This window comes from Anguilla rostrata, chromosome 5, assembly GCF_018555375.3.
Source record: "Anguilla rostrata isolate EN2019 chromosome 5, ASM1855537v3, whole genome shotgun sequence".
NCBI lineage: Eukaryota > Metazoa > Chordata > Actinopteri > Anguilliformes > Anguillidae > Anguilla > Anguilla rostrata.
Window position 1 is genome coordinate 43,509,486 of NC_057937.1, and position 23,128 is coordinate 43,532,613.

General features: G+C 43.9%; 1 protein-coding gene across 2 annotated transcripts in view; it reads left to right on the forward strand.

Annotated features, from left to right (window-relative positions):
• Window positions 1-2,260: 2,260 nt before the first annotated feature.
• The window catches only part of LOC135255343 (disintegrin and metalloproteinase domain-containing protein 10-like), a 77,984-nt gene continuing 57,116 nt past the window's right edge, over window positions 2,261-23,128 (forward strand). For both annotated transcript variants that reach the window (XM_064336390.1, XM_064336392.1), the window contains exons 1-2: window positions 2,261-2,447; window positions 21,478-21,628. In XM_064336390.1, coding sequence (XP_064192460.1) covers window positions 2,381-2,447; window positions 21,478-21,628 — 218 coding nt within the window. In that variant the 5' untranslated portion in view covers window positions 2,261-2,380. The remainder of the gene's footprint in view (window positions 2,448-21,477; window positions 21,629-23,128) is intronic.

The following is a 23,128-nucleotide window of genomic DNA, read 5'->3' on the forward strand; positions in this document are numbered from 1 at the left end:
CCACGCCCAATCTAACATTAGACTCAAACTGTAATCCATGTACGTCAACAGAAACGTTTGTGTGTAAGCCGATGTGTAGCCGATGTGGAGTGGAACTGTAGCCTAGTGGCAGTTCGTTTGTCTTAAAAACATACAACTATTTCCTTTTAAATATTTAAATCCTAACTGTTTAAAATACTGTTTAAAACGAGTAGGTATTTCCTCAAGTGCGCCAACTCATCGTATTTTTTTTATATATTTGAGGGTAGGCTAGAACTGCAGAAAAGGCAGTAATTACACTGTTACCTCGTGCTGTTTTAAATTATATTTACTTTTATTTAGAAGCCTACAATATATCTTATTTTTGCAGTTAAATGAAAACAGTGGATTATTTATCTACCTTAGAAAAGATAACATGGAAATATAGGGGAATATATGTCAAAATGTATATCAAACCTTTGAGGAGTAGGTTTTTTGGAATTTATTTATTTATTTTCAAAATTCTAAGTCAGCGTTCTAGATCAACTTCATTGATGTAAATTACCGGTAGTGATTGTTACATTTAGCATTAGAAAGTTCAGTTAAGAATGTTATAATCATAAATTGTGATCTCCCAAAATAGAATACAAAATTAATTATAAATAGAATAGAAATATGATGTATAGCTTACTTATAGCTTAGTTAGTTCAATATAAATACAGATTCAGCAAGCACGTATGTGACGCAAATTGCAGTACTACTTGTTACCACAAAGGGGCAGGCGATGTACAGTAAAGTGGTATGTTGAAGTGGCATTTTGGCTTCATCTAGCAAGCATTGTTTTTCTTTTTCAGATGAATATTTACACTATTGGATTTATAACACTATCATCAGACATTATTATAGGGAAAGGGTTTTAGTATAATTTTCAGCTGTGTTTTATTCTGGGTTGGGGAAAGGGTGTGAATCCAGCATGTTTAATTCCCCAAGCTCTGCATTCTATTTAACCAAAAACACTACATGGCCAAATGTATGTGGACACCTGACATCTAAAATCTCATCCAAAATGATGGACATTAATAGGGATTTGCTTCCATTCAGCCATTAGTGAGGTTAGGCACTGATTGGCCGATTAGGCCTAGCTTGCAGTTGGCTTTCCAGTTGATCCCAAAAGTGATGGATGGGGTTGAAGTCAGGGCTCTGTGCAGGCCAGTAAAGTTCTTCCACGCCATTCTTGACAAAACCTCCCTGTGTACCCGAGGGCATTGTCATGCTGAAACAGGATAGGGCCTTCCCCAAATTGTTGGGGAAGCGCAGAACCGTCTGGAATGCCATTGTATGCTGTAGCATTAAGATTTGTCTTCACTGGAACTAAGGGGCCAAGCCCAAACTATGAAAAACAGCCTCAGACCAAGGGGTGCCCAGATACTTTTGGTCATATACTGTATGTTAAACAATGAGTCTGATAAGTAAATAAAGTGCTTTCATCCCATTGCATGAAAAGACCTGGTGTCACCCATGACTGATAGTGTGTTTATGGGAAAAGCCCATGATGGCAGAAGAAATTACGTGACTTTTTGCCAGGTTTTCTTTTTTTGTTTTGAAGTGAAATAGGTGCTGCTGAAACACCTTACTCCTTGGGTACTGCAGGCTGCAGCTATGAAATGTAATGGAGAACAGACTTCACCAGTGACACGGTGCATAAATTATTCCTTGGCACAAATTGCTTATCTTCAATTAGTTCAGTTTTTTAAACTAATATTAAATTGTTTTAGATAATAATTCATATATTTATTTGAAGGAATAATTTCTTAGGGAATTCCTTTGTTCTATAAGAGTATAAATTTTATTCAGCAATAAATAGGCTATGTAAATGTATAATATTCTCCCTGTGTTTCATGAAAATTTTAAAATGTACATGGGAGCATACCTTTTCACATGTAAGCCAAACTCTGGGCCGTGCACTAATCATATTTGAACCTATATTTGCATTAACTAGGAATTAAGACAGACCGGCAAACTCGGTCCGTAATTTGTCTTAGATCCATAATTACACCATACCAATTGCATGTAATATACCTTCGCAACGAAAACTAACAAATGAAAAACGGAACGCATACTGCCTTTCATCATGAACGACATCAATGTATTAAATGTCTACGACTATTTGGAGGGCAGGGACGATGTTTGGACCTATCAGCGCTCTGTTTCGTAGGCGAACCAAGGGTAGGTCTGGATGGGTTTCTTTTACTTGAGAGTGGGGGAGGGACCAACTTTGCCTGCGCCTGACGTCAGGCCGTTGGAGACAAGCGGCGAAAGGCCGTGGAGTAGAGCGAGGGAGCTGCCATAAACAGAGGGCGTCTGCGCCTTTAAGAGGTGGAAATCGAAACAATAAACCGTTCGTGGTGTCAATGTTCTAACAATGAATTTAATCGACATGGTCTTGATAAAACTCTTATTTTTGTTTCACTGCATACGAAACGCAGATGGTAAGTAAGATGTATTTCATTCTATGAACGAATAAAGTGTTTGATCCCTAATCGGATGGAAGAAACGGGATAGAGGAGGGAGGGGTGACTAGTCGGCGTTAGAACGAGCTGCCTGGCTAGCTAGATAACGCTACCGGGAACCTGCTGTTCGGAAGTAAAATAAGAACATTACTGGGACGTTTTTGAATCGCAACTTTTGCGATTGACTAAAAGGCATTAATGTTATGTCTCAAGGGAGTCTGGCATATGTTTATCAGATCAAAGTTAGCGAGCTTGCTAAGTTCGACGCGGTAGACATTGCGAGCCTGCCAGCTAGTAGCATATTAATAAGATGGAGGGGACCGACTATGCTTTCTTGTACCTTAGTTGAAGCTATGACAGAACATCTAACGTTAGCTTGGTAGCTGTTTGCTGCGAACGATTGGGGTTTTGTGATTGCTTCGCGTTCGTTTTGTTTACACGTTAATCCCAAAGCATTTTCACTCAAAGAAAGCCACTTGTGTGGCTTAATTAGCACACTTTCCGTATCCATATGTATAAGCGACTAGCTAACTGGTTATCCACGATAAACAGCCCTTGGTTGCTGTATTGGATCGTCAGCCAGATCGTTTTGAATGAATAAGCTACTATTGTTAGCTAACTGGCTACCTTGTACGTCGTTGATTGCGGTTGACTATGGGACAAATCTTGTGTTAAACCAGTTAATCCATTGTCTTTGTGCGCACGTTTGTAAATAATACCTTGACATTTCAGTTACAGTGACATTTGTTTACTACCAGTTCTCTTAAGCTTACAGAAATTACCAGATGAGCTTGCGAAGCGAACTCATTTAGATATACATTCAACGGCAGCCAGCAATCTTGCCAGTTTCCTGCGAGGTGGTTTGTTTGGTCGTGGACCAAAGTCACAGTATATTCAAGCGAATGACATGGGTAGTGACCTGGCAAGAATAATGGCTAGTATAAGGCATTCGTTTAAATTACTGTCGCACAAATGAAGTAACTTCAGCAGGCTGTAAACGTCTCGGTTGAGGCCCAAAACCACACCGTACTTTTGGGGAGACAGACAGACGTCCAAGTCAAACTAGAACATCCACCTACTTTAACGTTACCATTGTTGCGTAGCTTTATGAACAAAGAGCGCATGTACGTTGTTGAATGTATGGGCATCAAGCTAATGGTCTGTCAGTCCTGTTCGCTTTGCCCTCTTTCATCATATACGATTTTTTAAATTTCTATTAATATTACCACAATTTTATTCATTTTAATGAGTAGCTAACATTTTAGTATTTGGAACAGTGTGTCGTCAATGCACGCTGAGTGAAAATGCAGTCTTTATTTTAAATACATCAGCTGAGAACACGTGCACATCTGCAGTAAACCATGTTGTTTCACAGCAGTAATTCTTGTTTTAGGTAACAAAATAGAGTTTGACTGAAAGCTGCTGCATCAAATCAGAATGAAACATTTGGAAAATAAGAAGGCCAAGTGGTGAATTTAATAGATCTCTTCATGTATTGTAATGAGCTGTATATCCTGACATTGCTCATGTGTACTGATGTAACCCTAGTCTAAGAGCAAGGTATGTTTAGTTATGATTACACTCACAGAGTAGGACGGATGACAGAAAAGTATGTGCTGGTATTTCAGTTTGAGAGAATATGTTTGCCTCTTGAGAGAAGTAGCTGTTTGCGGAGGTTTCTGAACAAGGCTGTGAGTGTATGGTCGTCTTGAACTTCCCCTGTCATTTTTGCCGGTGACCTGGGGGCGTTGAGCCCTTTAATTACAATATTCAGTGTAAATTAGAGCACAGCAAAGTTGGCAATGAAAGGTAGAATTCATGAGAGAAGCCAACATCATTTAAAATCAGGGGGGTTGTTTGCACACTGAATGAAAAAGGCAATGTGTTACATTTAGGGCATACAATATGAACAGGATGAGTGTGAGTGGCTTTTGAGTGAAATGAGCAGGGAATCTTGAGGGGCAATGAGCGCCTGCAGTCAGTGTGTATTAAGATATGACAGCTGATGCTTTGCAAACAGAGCAGACGGCTCCTTCTGTACTGAGAAAATTGGTTTGAAAATGTAATTGGAAGTGCAGTTTCCAGACAACATTGGGAGATGGAAGGGCTGTCGGCAGCCATCTTTTCAAAAGTGGTTTGTTTCTGGAACAGAAAATCAAATGAAAATGAAATCTTTAGGAACAGCAGTACAAGTAAATACCAAATAGTTTTTGCCAAAGAAAATGCTAAAAGATTGTGGGTTGAACTTTCCTGGCTTAATGTACTGTAAGAGCCATCAAAGTCGCTGGGTGTATTGCCTGTTTTCTCCACTGTTCATTGAAAAAAAAGACATCCCAATGAAGCACAACAGCTTTATTTTTCTGCTTTAAAGATCCCAATGAAAAATTGAACAGACAGACTTGAATATTTTATGCACTTTATGGAAATCAGTGATCGAGATGCTGGAATAAAAGCTAAGCCTTCTTGTCCTTCCTCAAAAATATCCACGCATTTTGCATATTACGAGTTTAAATTTTTTGTAGATCGCCCTTCTGCAGTAAAAAAATTGTGTCTAAGTCTCCTTCCTGTATGGTAGGCTATAGGTAAGATGAGTGAGATTTCATTTCTTTTTGTCCCCCACAGGTGTGTCTCATTTCTGTAGGGAAGCTTATTGTAAGAAAGTTGGCCTCTTTGATTCTGATCCCCCTGGAAAAACAAACCATTTGTGAGAGAAATTCCCTTAATTACTCAAGATATTTGGCTCTTGTGCCAGAAATTGTCAGTAGTGGCATGTGATCAAAAAAGGAAATGGGGAGGTTGGGGGAATGTGAATGTTTATATATAGAACTACCAAATATTATGCAGTACCTTTTTCACAAAAAACAATTGCAGTGAAGTTGGATTTCCAGTGAATTTGTTCTAATATCATTAGGTCTCTTCATTCTCTCTTCCAGGCAACATTAAAATAGTACTAACATGGTAAACAGCACACCCACACAGTGTTTAAGAGCAGCAAAGTTTGCTTATCTTGCTGCCTAGTGAAGTAAATACTCTTAGATTCCTGGAAATTCTTTGAAAAGTGGGTTTATCCAAGTTCAAACAGAAAAGTAGGCCTATCCACATGGCTAATAACCACATTACTATATCCACATTACAAAGCATTTAAGCTTGAATTGTGACCATTTTTGGCTCCACTCCACATCTGCAAATACAGGGATGGCAAAATCCCAGGTATAGGCTACATCTGACTCCTGTTATACTGTAAGACTTTTCATAAGTGTATGTATTGCTTCAGTTCTGAATGGTTTTGGTTTGTCTGATACAATACAGCATTTCTTTGTCGCCTGATTTGAATGCTGTAGCAGAAGCTCAACTCAGAAAATAAGAACAAAATGAAGCAATACAGGGTATCTTGTACTGTCCTCCGACAGCGATAGACATCAGGCTCATATTATCTGTAGAATTTAAAAACATTTAGCGCATTCATAATTCCAAAGAACTGGGTGTTTAGTCTTGGCGTCTTCCGATGAATTCAGGTTAAGTGCATTTAAGTGGTAAGTGGGCTTCTCATTTGCGCTAGTATGATTTCTGGCTTTGATAAAATTCGCAGTTAATTTAAAATGAGTGCGCTCCTAGCATTGTTATCGTCTGCCTCCGTTGGAACCCTGGAAAGCGTTATCAAACTCCTCACACCCGGGCTGCTGGGTGGCTCGTCCCGTTAAGGCACTGTTCCTGTGCATGGGCGGGACCCGTGCCAGAGCCGATTGGGTCCAGCAGCCCCGCCGGGTGGTGCATGACTGGCAGCGGTGTCACCCATGGGGGGTTTCAGCCGGGCCGGATGACGCCCCATCGCGGTTTTGGGCTCCTCTGACTCACGCCTGTGTGAGCTCGACTCGGTGACTTACGTGTGAAAAGTAGTCATTAGCGTGAATGAGCTCTTTTTCCCTGTAAGTCAGGGTGTGATTTAGCAATTTCTACTAAATGTCAAGAAAAGGGGAAACGCATAAAGGAAATAGTCCACTCCCGCCCCCCCCCCCCCACCCAAGGTGGCTGTAAGCAGTAGCCCATTGGTTGTTGAAAGCATCACAAACTCAAAAACTGAGGTGATTTTCTTTTCTTTAATAGCGTAAATGCAAATCTGTTGTTTTTTTGTGTGTGCATATATGGATAAATTGCAAACTGTGCAGAATATGAATCATTGTGTGCAGTGTACCAGATGGATACTGGTGCACTCAATCACTCATAGTGTTTTTGTTTTTGTTTGACATTCTGGCTGCGTTCACATTCTTTCCTCTTTGTTTTAGCAATACAAATTTTATGAGGGTTACAATTATGAGGGTTTTTATGAGGGTTACAATTAAGCACTAATTGTACGATTGGTTGGGTTATTGTGCTTATCCAGTGTGTCGGGCAAGGTGCTTATGGGGACCCCAGGAGGGTATCAACTGTGTTTCAAGTTAAAATTCCTGTGGGTCACATGCTTTAGAAAATTTATGACCGTAACTATGGACGCTAACTGATTTTTACAATCGAGATATCATTCCTGCAAAACCCTGTTCTGTTGTGCAAAGTGGCATCCAGTCAGGGATCCTCTTGACAATCATGCTGAGCTCTACCATCCATCTTTATTAACCAGCAGTCAGTCCAGTAATCAAAAATGTGACGAGGCCTTTCATTTCTGTCTCAATCATTCAGTCCACAGGGGTAAAAATACACTGATCCTGGCAAGCTGTGGTTTTGAACACTTTTTAATATTCAGTCTTTGCTCAAATATTCTCTGCTTCAGCCTGTTGATAGAATCATAAGTGGGTACACTTCACTGACGTGAGGTTTACTGAGGCCAGTGCGCAGTCCCCTCTCCCCTGTCGGGTTTTCGTACAGTGATGGATTTAATGGCTTATTTTTATGGTGTAGCGCCAAGCAAAAAAAGTCCCACTGTGATTGGTGGGCGTTGAGGCAGATGTTGCCGTTCTGAAGAAACCCCTTGTCCTTAGCTAACCCACCAGAGAGAATAATGTGACCTTTGTTCATTGAGCTTTTCCTTATCTGGGAGCAGGCTGCAAGGCAACACTGAAGTGGAATTGCTCATGGAATTAGTTTTATAGATCACAGAGCATGAACGGAGTCTTATTTTTGAATGGGTGTGAGAGTGTGCGTGCGTGTGTGTGCGTGCTTGTCTGTATGGGTGCCCGTGTGTGTGTATATGTGTGTACCCATGCATGCATGCATGTTAGTGTGTATGGGCTGCTGGTATGAAGCTGTGCGCTGACAGGGCTGTATTCAGCGGAAACGCAGGGAAGCAGCGGTGAGCCTGGCCTGTTAGCCCGGACGCGCGGGCAGCAGTGGAGCTCTTACCGCCCTGGGCCTGCTCTGCCCTGAGCCGATCGACCCCACTCCTGCACCCCCACCCCCCGCCTCCTCTCCTGCCCAAGATCAGACGCACCTGCCGGGGCCCCGTGACGAGGCCCTCCCGCTGGCCCTGTTCATGGTCGTTGCCCAGGGCGCCACACTGCAATCATCACCTGCCTCGCTGCTGCCAGGAGGCTCCCATATCCCCAGCGGCCCCGTCCAGAAATCCCCAGGCCTGGTCAGGGGGATGTTCTCACCGCATGCGCGGCGATGGAATTCCTCCATTTGCATGCAGTGATATACTGTTTTTTTGTTTTTGGTTTCTTGTTTGTCTCTCCCCCCCGCCCCCCCGCCTGCCATGTTTGCTAATTTAAACCTTGAGTGGATAAGCCAAGATTAACCCACAACTGCATTGCATCATTCTTTGTCAGTAGAAGTATTATCCTGGTGCCAGCGGAAATTCTAATTCCTTTTGTTGGCCGCAGCGATACAGGCGGTGCAATCTGCGTCCTGACACGCGTGGCAAAAAGAAAACACTTCCTGCGTATTGTACAGTACGATTTCTTGGCTTGCAAACCAGTGTTTTCATTCAATGGTGAAATTGTTGGCGGTGTCCCAGGAGTGTGAGCGTGTGTGTGTGCGCGTGTGAGAGTGTGTGTGCGCGTGTGCGCGTGTGAGAGTGTTATTTAGTGATTTTCACATTTAGTGCAAGGCCACATGGCCCTTTGAACTGATTTAATTGTTTTTGTATCAGTCTCGTAGATTTGTACTTTGTGGTTATTTTTGGTTTAGCAATTCATTAAGGTCTGTTTTTTTCCTTTTTATGTCTGAGGTCTCTGACTGTGATTGGCCTCATGTCTTCTGGCAGGTTTATAACTAGTGCTGTATCACATGATTAGTCTGTAAAATGAACTTGTTGATGAGCCATGCTTTTGGGTTGGTTTATAGACTACTGCATGGAATGATCATGGTATGGACTAAACAGTGGTAACCTTGACGATTGTGCGTAAGCGAAACTGTTGCACGGTAACAGTGGGGGCGGTATGGAAGGCACCATTAACTGCAATGGAATGCGACAATTGTTTTTGTTTTTTCCTTGAGTTGTAAAAATGGCCCATTGGTGTGGAAGGCATGTTAATTGACTGGTAGGCCTGCTTGCTGCTGCTCGTCTGCCTGAGTCTGGAAGTTTCTGGAAAAGAAGAGCAACAAGAGAAGACGCCCAGTTTCTCTAATGTGAAACTGCAGATTTATTGTTGTTTGATATTCCCCATCGTATTGGTCTCAGGCTCGGCTGAGCACTGGAATATGACTAATGGTTGCATCTCTGGTGGTTTGAGTCATAGGCCATATTTAGGCATAGCCTATCTAGGCTTATCATATTTGTTTTTGAGTTTTTTGACCGTTTTCTTTTCAAGAGGATGGAATGAAATAACATTGAGATTTTTCATGTTCATCTCACTGTGAAGTTGGCAGCTAATGGAGGGCTTTGTGTGAAGGCGGAGCAAGTATACCTGCTCACATCAATATGCACTGACACCACAGCCAATTACTTTTTTGGGTGTAAAATTGTTCTCTTGAGTTTATTATGCTGCAGCAAATTACACCATTTTCCTCCCTCTGGTTCCATTTTTGACAGCAGTCAAAGGACGGTCCTATGCAGAGTTGGTAGGACTGGTGGGTAGATGCTAGGTCTGTTCTGGTCCCTCTAGAATGTGCGGAAGATACCTTCTGGTGTATGTGGCCACAAGGTAACCTGGACCGTTCCTTTGTATTTCATTCACCCTCCCCCTCTCGGCGGACTAGATGTAGATCTCGCCACCAAAGCGGCTGCCCTCACAACATGGCGCGGCTCTCCAGTCCAGCACAAACGCGCAGTTGTTTCAGAGACGTCCGCTGCGGCCCGTCCGATTGCAGGCCCTTCAGAGTCCGGCGCAGGGCGCCGCCAGGCTGACGGTCCAGTCCCGCGACGCCCGCGGGCGCCGTTATTCAAAATGACCGCCGGTCGCCCCCGCGCCCCGCTGGCAGGGCCGCAGCTAGCCGCCGCCGCTCGGCACGACTCCCTCGCCTGCGCACCTCGAGATTTCGGCCGCGGATCTCCCGAGACGCCCCTGGTGCGTTTCATCAGCGAAACGACAGCGCGGCCCGATCCTCTGGTCTCTTTCGCTCGCCGCTCCTGTTGTCAGATAAACTCCATTAACCCGGCCGCGCGGCGAGCCGTCGCCGTTCTGCTGGTTCCGTGCGCGAGCTCGGTTCCACTCCGCCCGTGTGACCAAAAACATTGAAAACGTCTCTCCGTAGCCGGCTGGAACCCCGTCGAGCGCCGATGCGTTTTATGGCTTGCCGGCGACGCGGTGGCGGGTCCGTGGCCGCGCGGAAGACCGAGGCGGTGTGAAGATAAAACCCCGGGTGCGCGGTTCTCTCCCGATGCCCGAGGTTCAGGCGTTCGTTTAGCGCGCCGCGATCACAGCAGGTCTCCGCGTGATAATGGAGCTCTTCTTAAAGGGCCCCAGGAACTCTTCTCGCTTTTCTCTTCGGAGAGGAACTAAGATTCAGCTCCGCTCGTTGTCTCCCTGCATGCTGCTCCTGGGGGCGCAGCGATAACAAGGTGTCGTGTAGGATGAGCAGCACTAGTCTTCTGAATCGTCTGTTTGCGTGTTTTTTTAACTTGTAAAACGGAAGTGAAGTGGTCTGGGTTATCAGCTTTGGTCGGGGCCTTATCTAACCCGTGTGTACACAAATCCGCATGTAAACAGTGCGTACATACATCTCCACTTATTTTTCACAGAGTTGTGATTGATCTTGTTTTCACGTGATTTTAACTCGAAGTTGTGTTGTACCTCAAATGAAATGAAGTGAAAGATTGCGCGTATAGGCTAGTGACTGAAAATACTGCAGTACCGTTGCATACTGCATTGTATTCTACTGTACGGATTGTGTCGTGGCACATATTGGATTGTGAGGCACTTGACAGTACCCAGTCCTGATAAATGCCGCATATTTATTGTGTATTTAGGTTTAAAGATATCCGCCTGCATGTAAAAATGCGGAAACTAAATTTCTAGCCTGCTTGATAAACGAGGCCCTGGGTCACAGACGTTTCGGAAAGCGTCTGTCGTCGGTCTGTACTCCGCGCGCGTTCGAATCCTTCCGGAAGGCCCGCTTCCTCATCCTGGTCCCGTGTCATCATCCGTTCCTTCCCATCCCCCCCCCCCTTCGCACGACTCAACATCTGGAGCCGCGCTGTCCTGGCTTCACCCTCCCTCTTCGCTGTCGACGCTTTTCTTTTTTTGTTTGTTTTTTTTGTTTTGCGTGAGCAGGCTCTCGTCTGCGCCTCTGAGGGAGCGGTATTTTTACTTCTGAAATAAAGCGCGGCGCTGGTATCGTGTGTTGTTGCCTCCGGAGTACCGGGGCGGCGCAGCGACTCGACACCGGTGTATCCCCCCCGGGCCTTTTTCGGTACCGTTTCGTAGCGCTCGCCTGAAGCAGCGGGACTCTGACTAGGGCAGAAGCGTTGTTAGTAGTCCTGGAACAGTAGTCCTGGAAGGCTCACTGTCTGCGGTAGCTGGGGGAAATGGTGGCTCTTCATAGATTGTTCTAGAAATTGAAGTAAAGGAGACATTTTGCTCGTGTTTGTGTTTGTGTGTACAAATGAAAGTGTTTTTTTCATGTTTGTTTCTGCTGAGATGGCAAGCATCAGATTCACTCTTTATTACGGTGGGCATCTATTGTAGTTTGGGGTGGAAAGTAGTCTAAAGACTTATTCACGCGTGTTAGACATGGCCTCTATGGAGGACAGTTGGAAGTAGATTATTACGACGATGATTGAATGAGAGAGTGCGTGATTGGTTAAATTAATCTCATATCATTACTTCCAGTCCCACCTAAAGTAAGCTCCTTTTTTTTTTTTTTGCTTCCTAGAGGATAAAAGCATTTGTTTTAATTGTTGGTCGTACAGCTTCGCATTATGTCTTTTTGACCGCAAACATTCCACCGGTTGCCATGTTGGGCAGCCTTTGTATTTGTGCCTTCCGCTCAGAAAGCATCATTCCACAGCGTAGCCGCATTCAGTTTTGCACACGCAAATGCTTTTCCGCGCGCTGCTATTCTAAGCAAATATTTGCCGTAGTGGGACGCCCTCGGAAGAGCTTTGTCCTGGTGGGAAGTGGATTAAAGCGGTGCGGGCTCTGCGCCGTCTGCTCGCGCCGCAAAACGCCAGCACAAAGGACCGCCAGCGGTTCCTGACCGATTGATCTCCAGTTTGTTTATTTATTTTTCTTGTCCTTGCAAATAAGGCTTGCCCCTTGGGTTTAGTGCGTTGGCACATCAGTGGTTTACAGTGCAGAGAATGAGATTCTTTGTCATTTGGGGGGGGGGGGATGTGGGTGTTGGCATATTTTCAGCCTGACTCATTTTTTTTGGCTTGGTTGCTTTGCGGCGGCTGTTTTGGGCGTGGCCCGGGCCTCCTGCACGCAGGGGCTGCTGAGCTGATACCCCAGCACAACGCGGCGTATTGTATCTGCCTCTGAAATGGGCTCTGTTTTCTGCACAGGGCCTTGTGACTTGCGAGTCTTCCTTGTTTTGTGTGTGTGTGTGTGTGTGTGTGCATATGCGTGTGGGTGTGTGTGTGTGTGTGTGGGTGTGTGTGCATGCTTGTGTCTGTATCGGTCTCGTTGTTTTGCTTTATACTTTTCGAATTGTTTTATGGTTTTCTGACCATTTGAAATCCATAATTCAGAGTTAGTCAGGCTTATCCTATAGTAGTACAGTACATCAAGAACTGAAACTGCATTATGAGTTTCATTATTATTTCATTCAATCTATTTTTCTGCAGAAGCGGAACTAGAATGCAGTTAAGAAGGAGAAGTGAGGTCAAACGTGAGAATTTGATGCACCTTATGAGCAGCCCATCTTAAAAATGGACATTTGGGTCCATGCCTTGTAAGCCAATAGAACCCAACTCTTTGTTGTCTTTCGTTGTTGCGTGCCAGCATCAGAGGGAAACTGAGTGAACTGAAATAAACCAGACGAGTTAAGACTCCTACACTACGGGAGACAGCTGCAGCTGAACCAGGCCTGCCCATGCTGCTCATGGGGGATTTAATCAGGGAGAAAGACAGTGGGAGGGAAAGGGCAGTATGGGTGCACTCAGTGAGGTGACGCAGACAGAGCCAGAACAAGAGATGACGCTAGCACATTTTGTTGAAGTTTATTTACTCTAACTGAGTTTAGAACAAACAATGCAAAACTTCACTGTGACAGAAGATTAATGGTTCTGTCTGTACATGTGTAAGGAAATCATTTGATGTATTTTAACTTCTTGAGGCAGTCACTATTGATGTTGTATGAAATAAAATACTTAATTGGATAAAGCGGTTATTTGCTAGCTGGCAGAACGCATGGCGCCGTCCATAGGGCGGCTGACTGTGAGCCCGTATCTGAATCCCATCTGCGTTCGATTACCCACCGTGGCTCTTTGTGCCCTCTGATCTCATCTGTTTCTCCAGCCCTCTCTGCTTTTACCCCTGCGTGAAGAGAGAGAAAAATACGCAAGGATGGACTCGTCTGCTCTCCAATAAAAACGTTTATTTGTTTGCAAACGTGGTCACTGTCCTGTTTTCACTTCATAGGAGATTTAAAAAACCAAAAAGTAATTAAAATGGAACCATTGCTGGGAACCAGTCAGAACGATATTCTGTCGTTACCAGTCTAACCTGCCCTCATTTGTTCTCTGAATTCTGTTTGGACCTGGGTTGTTGCGCAAGAGACGGATGAGACCATAAAGATGTCAACAAAAGAGCCACATCCTGAATTGCCTGAGATATTTGAGCACTGTAAAAAAAGAGCCTGCCATTGTTGCATTATGACAAAGAAAAATGAGCCGTTGGTGCAGTTTTTTCAAGCTAATATGTGTCAGACCAGGCTAAGGCAAATTTTTTGCACTTCAGTTTAAATAATTACCTAGTTCTTTAAACGCACCTAAGCATACATATTCTACCTGAGAAGCTTCAATTCTCAGTTCATTTTAGTTTTAGCACCCTTGAGCATCCTAATCATTTTTTAACATCTTTTTGGATTGTATTTTTGAAGCCTTTTTAATATGCCAGCAACCATTTTGTTTTTATAAGGACTTTTTTTAAGCACTGAGTTTTAACTTCTAGATTTGGTCCACTGGAGAGCATACTGCTCGTGTTGCCAGTTCAGTCACGACTTTCTCACATGGTTGCAAAACTAGATGAAGTACACCGTTTCACACTTTTATTTCTTGTGGCAAGCCCCAATAAAAATGTTAAATTTGACATTTAGCGTTTATTCCTGTTTTGAGATATAGCCTACACACACTTCTAGAAGCATCTCATAGCCTACTTTTTGTATAATTGGCACAGCTCTCGATTGTACTGATGTAGAAACGAAGGCCGGTTGATTAAGCGTGTCATAAGGCCATACTCAGACGTGGTGTTTGAATCATTTCATAGTAGCTCTGCTCCAGTTTTGTTTTACGGACTGCAGAGCGTATGTGGATCTGATGCAAATGAGAGCCTGTGATGTTATTTCTTGCCGCAGCCCGAGCCTTGATCTTATCCAGCGTTACTGTTTCAGCAGGGCTCGGGTCTCTGCATTCAAACTGTGCTCTCGTACGCAGTTGCCTGGAGATAATTCTGTTCCTTTTGTCTTCGCGAAACTTAATTGAAAACCGAACTGTAGCAAGGCTCCATTTTTCACCACCCGCGTAATGCAGAAACGCGCAGATGGGTTAGACTTTCGCGCCTTGGAGGCACGACTGCCAAGGCTGCACGTACTTACGGAAAGGTCAGCGCATATAAGAGTCTAAACGTACGCTTACTCCTTTCGTGTCCCCGTGCAAATTCGCCCGGAGTTTCCCGGGCGATGCTGGGCCGACGGCCGTGTTTTGGGATGCGGCTGGATGCGGTTTGGTGCTCTCGTCGGCCGCCGTGGGGAAATGCCAGCCGGTCTCCTTTCCATCTTCATTAACTGCGGCGGCATTGAGACGGACTGCCAGGGGGCTCCGGCTCGGCGTCTTAAAGTTCCTCAAGTGCCGCCAGAGTTTAATGGAATTGATGGGCTATGTCTAAATCTCAGCTTGTCATCATGCGAGGGAGCGGCCCCTCTCATTTCTATTTTACCTCCCGATCCTTCCTCATTTGTCTGGGATAAACTGTGACGCCACAATCCAAAGCAATGCTACGGCACCAGATGAAGGCGATTGATTTGCCCTTGTAAAGCGTCTTTGCGACAGTTTTCTGTAAAAAGCGCTATACAGATAAAAATGATTTGCAATGCATTGATTGAGGAAATGGCTGATTTTTGTAAATGCCGGAACCTTGAAAGAGAGTTTCAATTTTGTCCATTTTCTTATCTATATACCTTCAACTTTTTTGTACGAAAAGACTTCTTTTTTGTTTTGGGCTTGTTTTTTGTGTTTGTTGTAGCCTACTGATTTGATTATTTTTTAAATCCTACCAATCTTCAGAACTGTCTTGAGGCTTTCATTTCCAGCTTCTCAGGGAAGAAGAGAATAAAAGAAGAGAATAGCCTAGATTTTACTTCGATCCTTTATGATCTGCGTTCTCACATAAATGACAATTATGATGTGATTTGGGTTGAACTTGTCAGCAGTGACCTATTTTTATTTTTTATTGATTTATTTTTGAAAACTTCCTTTTTTCAGCGTATTTCATGACGCTCAAGACGGCTAGAGCTGAAATAGCTCTGTTATTGTGCAAAACCGATTAAAGAAAACATAAAGAGAGTGTAGCGTTGCCAAGATGTTGTCCTACATGACTGCTGGATTCTGTCTTCCTTTTGTTTTGCAATTGTTGTGAGACAGCCTCTCTCCAATCTGTTGAGGTATTTTTGGAGCACAGGGGTTAGCTATTTCCTTATTTGCTTTATGAACTTTCTCCAAACAAGAGGTTATTTTTATTTACTGTGCTGTACTGTGTTATTCTTCTCCCACAAACATATTTCTCCTTCTAATCTAAAAGACATGTATCCGTGTGCTTGGATAAAGGAGTTTTTTTAAATCACATTGCCATTTCCTTCAACCATGTGGAGGTGTGAAGGAGGTTTTTGCCTGTCCAGTCCTTGGCTTCACTCTCCTTTTTTTTTTTTTTTTTTTTTTTTACAGAAGATGGTGGTGTGCTGTTTATGATGCATTTTTAAATCGATTGGCCAGGCAGGACTGCGCAGCTCTAAGTGTCTTCACACTTGAACGTCCCGTGACTCTCTCCCATTGCTTTGCATTTATAAAAAATTCAGTCAGACCCCAGTGCAAACATGCATTATGCTGCTGTATTTAATAACTGTCCCTCAGAATGAAAAAGCATCTTTTCTGCTTCTTCCTGTGGAAAAACAAAAAAAATAAAAATTCATCAAACGTTCTGGTGAATTGCCAGTGATAAATAGATGGATTTAATGGCTGCCTTTCACACTAGGGACCGATGCTACGTCAATGCAGGCGAATTGCCGGTGTTTTTCTGTTCACGTTGCACTTGGCAGTGCATCCTTTAGCCCCATCACGTGCAGTGCACATTCGTATGCAGATGGTAATGTGTACTTTAAAAACGGCAGAACCTTTTGGCTTTAATTTTCCCCCGCATCGTTGCGTCTTTCAGTCTCTGTGGAAACAGTCGATGCGTTATTGCGTTGAAAAGGGTCCCTGCCAGTTCTCCCCACAGACAGCTTATAGCTTATGATGCTAGCGTAAGCCTTCTGCTGTGGCCTTCGGAGGCTGGCTTTAACTGCGGAACAAAATGGTAAATAACAGAAAAGCGTTCATGGAACACAGAAGATTAATTTACTTAATTAACCACCCCAGTAAAAAAAGAGAAAAAAAATTAAATTCCCCTCTGGGGTGTTATTTTGAACCAAATAGTGTTGAAATAGAAGCGGTATACCTTTTCGATGCAGTTGTTGGATGGCCTAATTGAAATGAAAAGGCTAATCTGATGTGATATTTTGTGAATAGTGTTATTATGTAGCATGGCACAAGAGCACATATTGATAATACGGGGGCAGGAGTGCAGGATATCTTTAGCAGCTATTGAGGAGGATATGGAGGTTATGTGAAGGTGCAGCTTGAGACCTTTAAAAGGCTAAATCAAAAGCCTATTTTGAGGATGGGGCCCTTGTTCAGACTGTAAGGACTGGTAGTTAAGGAAGTACAGGTGGCCGAGCCAATGTTAATTCATGGGCTCCATTTACCCCCCGTATTCTCCTGCTCAGAACCAGGCACAAATCATCCCAAGAGCCCTCTTCACTAAGACAGCTTGATCTCACTGTAGGCCTCACTGATGGACAAGGGTTGCAGGCAGCACCTGTGGACCACTCTGCACTTTCAGCAAGGAAACTTGAGGGTTCATTTCCTCCTGCGGCCACTTCTGACAAGGACACCAAAAATCTCTATGGCAACCAAACCAGAAACGTAAAATAGAAACTAAAAAAAACCACATCCTACAACCCCTAGATTAGGGCCCTGAACCCTGGCCCTGGAGAGCATCATGGTCGACTAATTTTTGTTGTTACTCACTTAATGTATCGATTAAAGTTGTTAATAACACAGTTCACTTGCCTCATCTGGGTCTGCATGGGTTGTTGATTTTAATGTGACCCTGTAGCTGTCTAGGATTGACACTGGTTAGAGCTCGAACCTCAAATTCAAATCCTGGAGGGCTGCAGTGTCCGTACGCATTTTCTCTGTGTTCCTGCGCTTAAAGAGATGGTTTGCGGACATGTCCCTGTACTAGCTTTCATGGATTTCCTTGAAGTGTATTTTCTTGCTTTAGATCGCCAACCCCCAAATGCCTAATAACTGTGTTTTTAAAGACGGTAGGAACTTCTCTAAATATTTAAAATATCCTTCATCACACACTAAATCAAGACCACTGAAGCCCCAGAGACTGAACTATCCCTTCTAGTTCTTAGTTTGTCACTGATAGGCTAAAGAGACCACACATGTCCTGAGTTGTCTGCTGACTGAAAGTAAACCTCAAAAACCTGCAGACACTGTGGCCCTCAAAGACAGGTGTGTGAGACTCCTGGGTCAGATTATTGTTTTATACAGTGCCGTGAAAACGTATTCGCCCCCTTCCTGATTTCCTGTATTATTGCATATTTGTCACACTGAATGGTTTCAGATCCTTAGACAAAAATGTAATATTGTATAAAGGGAAGCTGAGTAAACCCCAAACAATTTTTTTTAACTTACGGTTTCATTTATTTAATGGAAAAAGCGTTCCAAAACACCCATGTGAAAAAGTTACTCAATCAACCAATTGGCATTGATAATTATATTCAACTGACTGAACACAGCCAGTCTTGATTGCAGCCAGCCCTGTTGAATCTAAACCTCTCTCTTTTAACCTTACCATCAGAGTGAAGTAGTCACCACTAAGTTTCTATGCCATAATCGAAGGAAAGGGTTACAAAGCCATTTCTAAGGCTCTGGGACTCAACTTAACCACAGTGAGAGCCATTATCTCCAAATGCAGAACAATTGGAGCAGCAGTGAATATTTCCAGGAGTGGCTGTACTGTCAAAATTTCACCAAGCTAAGAAAAGACAGTGTCTGTTTGTCCCACAAGCAGTCTCAGAGGGACCTGGACCTTAGGTAATGCTCTTATTATTGAAATTCTTTGGAGTATGGCAGCGGTACTTCTTGGGCCAACTGGGCGAGATGAGTATAATAATAATAATATTAATAATAGCTTTATTTGTATAGTACCTTTCATACAGAATGCAGCTTGAAGTGCTTAAAAGGAAAAAATAAAAGAATAGGGAATAACACAACGATCATAGTCAATTACAGGTTAAAAACATAACACAAGATTAAGAAAGGGAATAGAATATTAATAAAGTATTAAAATGAAATAAGTAATGAACAAAATATTAGAATGAAAAAACAGCTAAATATTAAAATGAAAGTATAAAATGTGAATAAGCAATTAAACACAGAGCCAAATAAAGAAATCAGTTATAAAAACCAAATTAAAAAGGAATATTTTGAGCTGCTTTTTAAATTGCCAACAGCTGTTCTAATGTTTTGTGGGAGAGTGTTCCAGAGTTTCGGTGCGTAGTAGCAGTGGGCACTTTCACCACTCTTTTATGCGTTTAACCACAGGTACGCCGCCTAAGCCCGTTGTGGACAATCTTAAGTGCTCAAGTTGGCACATGAAATAACAGGCAGTCTTGGATATAGAAAGGTGCCAAACCATTAATAGCTTTACAGACAAGCAACAAGACGTTACAATCCGTTCTGCAAGATAGCTGTGTAGTTGCCTTACTCCATTCCTTAGCTCTTAATTTAGGCCTGGATTAACATGGCAGCCAAGGTGAGTCATTCGGAGCGTCGAGGGGAATGCTGTGTGGGAATGCGGTGTCCTCTTCCTGTTTTTTTCCCCCACACGGAGCGAGACGGGAAAACCCGGCGCCGCCATATGGTGTAGCCCCACGCAGGGGTCTTACGAGACCTGCTCTATTTTCAACGGTGGAATAAATGAATTAATTAGTGATGCCCTCTGCCTGTTTTGTTTGCATAATGCGTCGCAGTTGCCTTTTTAAGAGCCCTTCAGTGCTTTGCGTTACCCACCCCCCCCCCCCGCAGCGTTTTAAGCGCTGCAGCGCCCGGGCTTCGGCTCGCACCGTTAAAACTCAGCCATACTTCACGTTAAACTGTGCGCTGGCATCCGGACGCGAGCTGAAATCTTACACTATCGGTGCTGTGAAAGAACAAGGGGGGAGGAGGAAGCCGGTATCTCGCGCTATCTGCACTGTGGGAGAAGGAAGGGGTGAGGTGAAAGAAAGCATCACTGGTATTTATACGTTGCATTAAAATGCAGGATGATGGGTCTTCCATCTTAATGAACAAGCACCGCAGCCTTATTTCCCCCCCCCCCCCCCCGGCAGAGTGAGAGGAGCCGCCGGTTTATCACAGCTTTGCAGGTGGAACCCAGAGCTCCTCTGCCAGCGGGCATAAAGAATTGAAATTCTCTCTTTAGACCTCAAAGTTCCTTTTGGGTCCGTACCGACCGTGAAGGATCTCTTTTTAGTCTTTCGGGAAGCGAAGTGCGCGGGAACGTCGGATAGCGCGCCCCCCCCTCCCCAACGAGAAGCAGGTGGAGGAGGACGGGGTGTTTGAGGTTCACATCGCTGCCGGAGGCCGAGATCACAGGCCCATCATCAGCACTGCTTTTCCCATCATGTGGGAGCGGGAGTCGTCGTGCGCAGTGCGTACGAATTCTCCCCAGACATAAAGCATTCCAGAATTTTCCCTTGTTGCTGTGTATGCGAAGAACTGGGAATACTTTAGAGTGTATTTGCAGGTGCATAGATTTTATTCGGGTGTCTTGTGCTAAATGCTCCTGGGCATTCTGTTGTTGTTTCGGGTTTATTTTATCTAAGTGGATAGACGCGTACATCATACAGTGCTGCTGCTGCTCATGCTAGAATTTTACTGAAGTATAGTGATTGAACGTAGGGCCTTTGGTAAAGGTTTGTCTGGCATGTTGAGTGTCTTCAGCCATTTATGAAAGTTATAAATGCTTAAGCAGTAGTACATACATGTTAAATGGTGTGCAATTCTGCTGTATTAGGTCACGTTGGCACCATGTGGTGGACATGTTTATCTATTGTGATGTTGTTTTGCTGATTTTATTGCTCTAACCTAAATTACATACAGCATTTAAAAATGAGCTCAGTCTTACATGAAATGGTGGGAAATGCTTCCACCCGTATGTCTGAGGTGAGCGGTTTAGATTACAATAACCATGTGAGTTGACATAAGGGGAGATGAGTCCCAGTGCAATATTGCACAGTTTGCAGAGATGAGACCGGGAAAGTGAAGCAAACACTGAAAATTGATGCGAGGGTGTCATTTCGTTCATAAAACGCTTTGTCCCCATGAAGTCAAATGTTTCGAAATGCAGGAAGTCGATAGAGTAACTGCGGGGTGTTCTAAACTGTGGGACGCGATTTAGCTGTAGTGTAGTGGCACGCTGAAAGAACTGAGTGCTGCGATATGCTGATTTTGAGAAGGACTGTCCTTTCCAGCACTGAGCTGCGAGTGTAGCTCGAGCGTGTTTGTCGTGTTATCGTATCACCCACCCCCTATTCCTGGGTTGTAGCTTCCCTGCAGTGGTGTACATTGTTCTTTGCTGGTTGCTGAATCGCCAGTTCAGTTCAGTGTCTGTTTCCGGAGTTTTGTGCTGAGGGCTTTGCTATATGTTGAGCTTATTAGCGTAGCTATGGGAGAGTGAGGTGATATTAACCCCAAAAGGGCTGGAGGTTGAGTTCTTTTGAGTGATCGATTCTTTTATGGTGCTGAGCAAAGCACTCGATTCATATAACAGTTATTTCTGCATATCGTAGCTCCACCCATTGTGGGATGTCTGAAGCCTTGAGTGTAGGACTTTAAAGCCCAGGTTTCTTTTTCAAATATCAAAAAGTTCCATAACGTCCTGTTAAGTGAGGTAGTCACCTATATCATCATTCCTACATTCTGCAGTTCTTCGGTTGCTTAGTTCTGCAACCATGAATGCTTACGCAATCAGCCTGCAACAGTTTGCCATAGTATTCCAGTGTCGTATTCCTCGTCCCTTTAAAATGTATTCGAACAGGCCTAGTGGGGACACCACTGCTCATGTCTTCTTGTTCTCTCTTTGAACAGGTGTATACGGGAACCCTCTGACCAAGTACGTCCAGCACTATGAGGGCCTGTCCTACGACACGGATGCCCTCCACACCAAGCACCAGCGGGCCAAGAGAGCCCTCTCCCACGAGGACAAGTTCGTGCACCTCGACTTCCAGGCGCACGGAAGGTCAGTCTGACGAGTCGAGAAAATCTTCCGGAAGGTTCTCTTTTTTTTTTTGTAGTTTGTGGCTTTTGACATCATTTTCCTCACTCTGCACAGTGTCAACATCCATAACGTAGAGATGGTCAGTTGTGGTTGTAGGGCTGTCGATATCCAGTGAAGGAAAGTCTCATTCTCATCTCGCAAAAGACCCGTGAGTTAGTTTATCGGGCTGCGAGTCATCGGAGTCTGTCTCCTGTGAGTTTTGTTTTTACTTGACTGCGTCTCTCTTTGTTGTGGAGATATTGTTTTTCTCTGTGTGGAGGCTGCCTGACTCCTCCCAGCATGTGGTAGAAGCAGCACCCCACTGGGTGCCCTTGAGGTAGCTTCTGTTTAAACTTTTATTTAAGCTGCAGTTAAGAAGGCAAGTGTTGACATTTTTTTGGGAGAGGGTATAGGAGGCTGTAAAGGCGGGTGCGCCAATACCGCCCTGTTTTCGAGGCCAGAGAGCAATCGGACTGGCTCGTATTCTGTTCTTTGCTGTAGAATGTGGCCTGCCAGACATGGAAGTGATGAAGCCCTTCAGCGGACTTGTTTGCCTGGACTTAAAACAGAGGCTACATCCCTCAGCTTCTTCTAGAAGTACCTTCTGGGATTCTGTCCAGGTTTTTTTTTTCTTTTGAAGGGACTTTATTTATTTTTTTTTTAAGTTCTAAAGCCATGTTTGGGCTGTGCTCTCAAGGCCAAGCTCCATGAAGGAAAATCAACTGGACAAAATTAGATGCGGTTCTGAGCTCTGAAATATTCTCAGCCCACATATTGTTTATGGTGGTGGATGGAGAAATTGATCAGGTCATTGCTTACACCACGGTTGGTGGTGTAATACTTCCTTTTAAGTCACTGTTTTGTTGTCTCATTTGAGAATTCTCTATCTGAGTAATTCACTTCCTAGGCCTATAGATGATTCTGTGAATCATGAGTCACTTTTATGGGCGTATTTAGTATTTTTTCACACCCTGCTCAGTGTTCTTATCGTGCTATTCACACTCGGTGTTGCCAGAGGCAGCCACTGCCACGCTTACCACACATTCCATGTGGGTGGACTGCAACAATATTCTATTTATTTCGTCACTTTTTATTAGTGCTTATGTTCTGGGTTCTCCGTTGACATGGTCAACATGGGAAAGGGCATTTTTATCATAGCATTTTACCGCCTTTTGAAGACTATGTTAAAAAGGGAAACTGATATGGTCCCTTAATGTGAAATTTGCGTGAATGTCTCGCATGACATTCCTAAACTTGGTGCTATTTGCAGGAGAGTTCAATTTGCTAAATATTGCCCTGCAGAGATTTTAACCGAGATACTGTCCCATCTGAGGTGGTAGATGCTGACTTTGCGTAGTTGAAGAAAGCTAGCGTTGTGCTAGCTCTTGGGAAAATCTGAATCCATTGCCTTCCATTAGAAAGAGGAGTATAGTATATTTAGCCCAATTGTATTCTAAGACTATGGTCAGCTCAGCCTGGAGG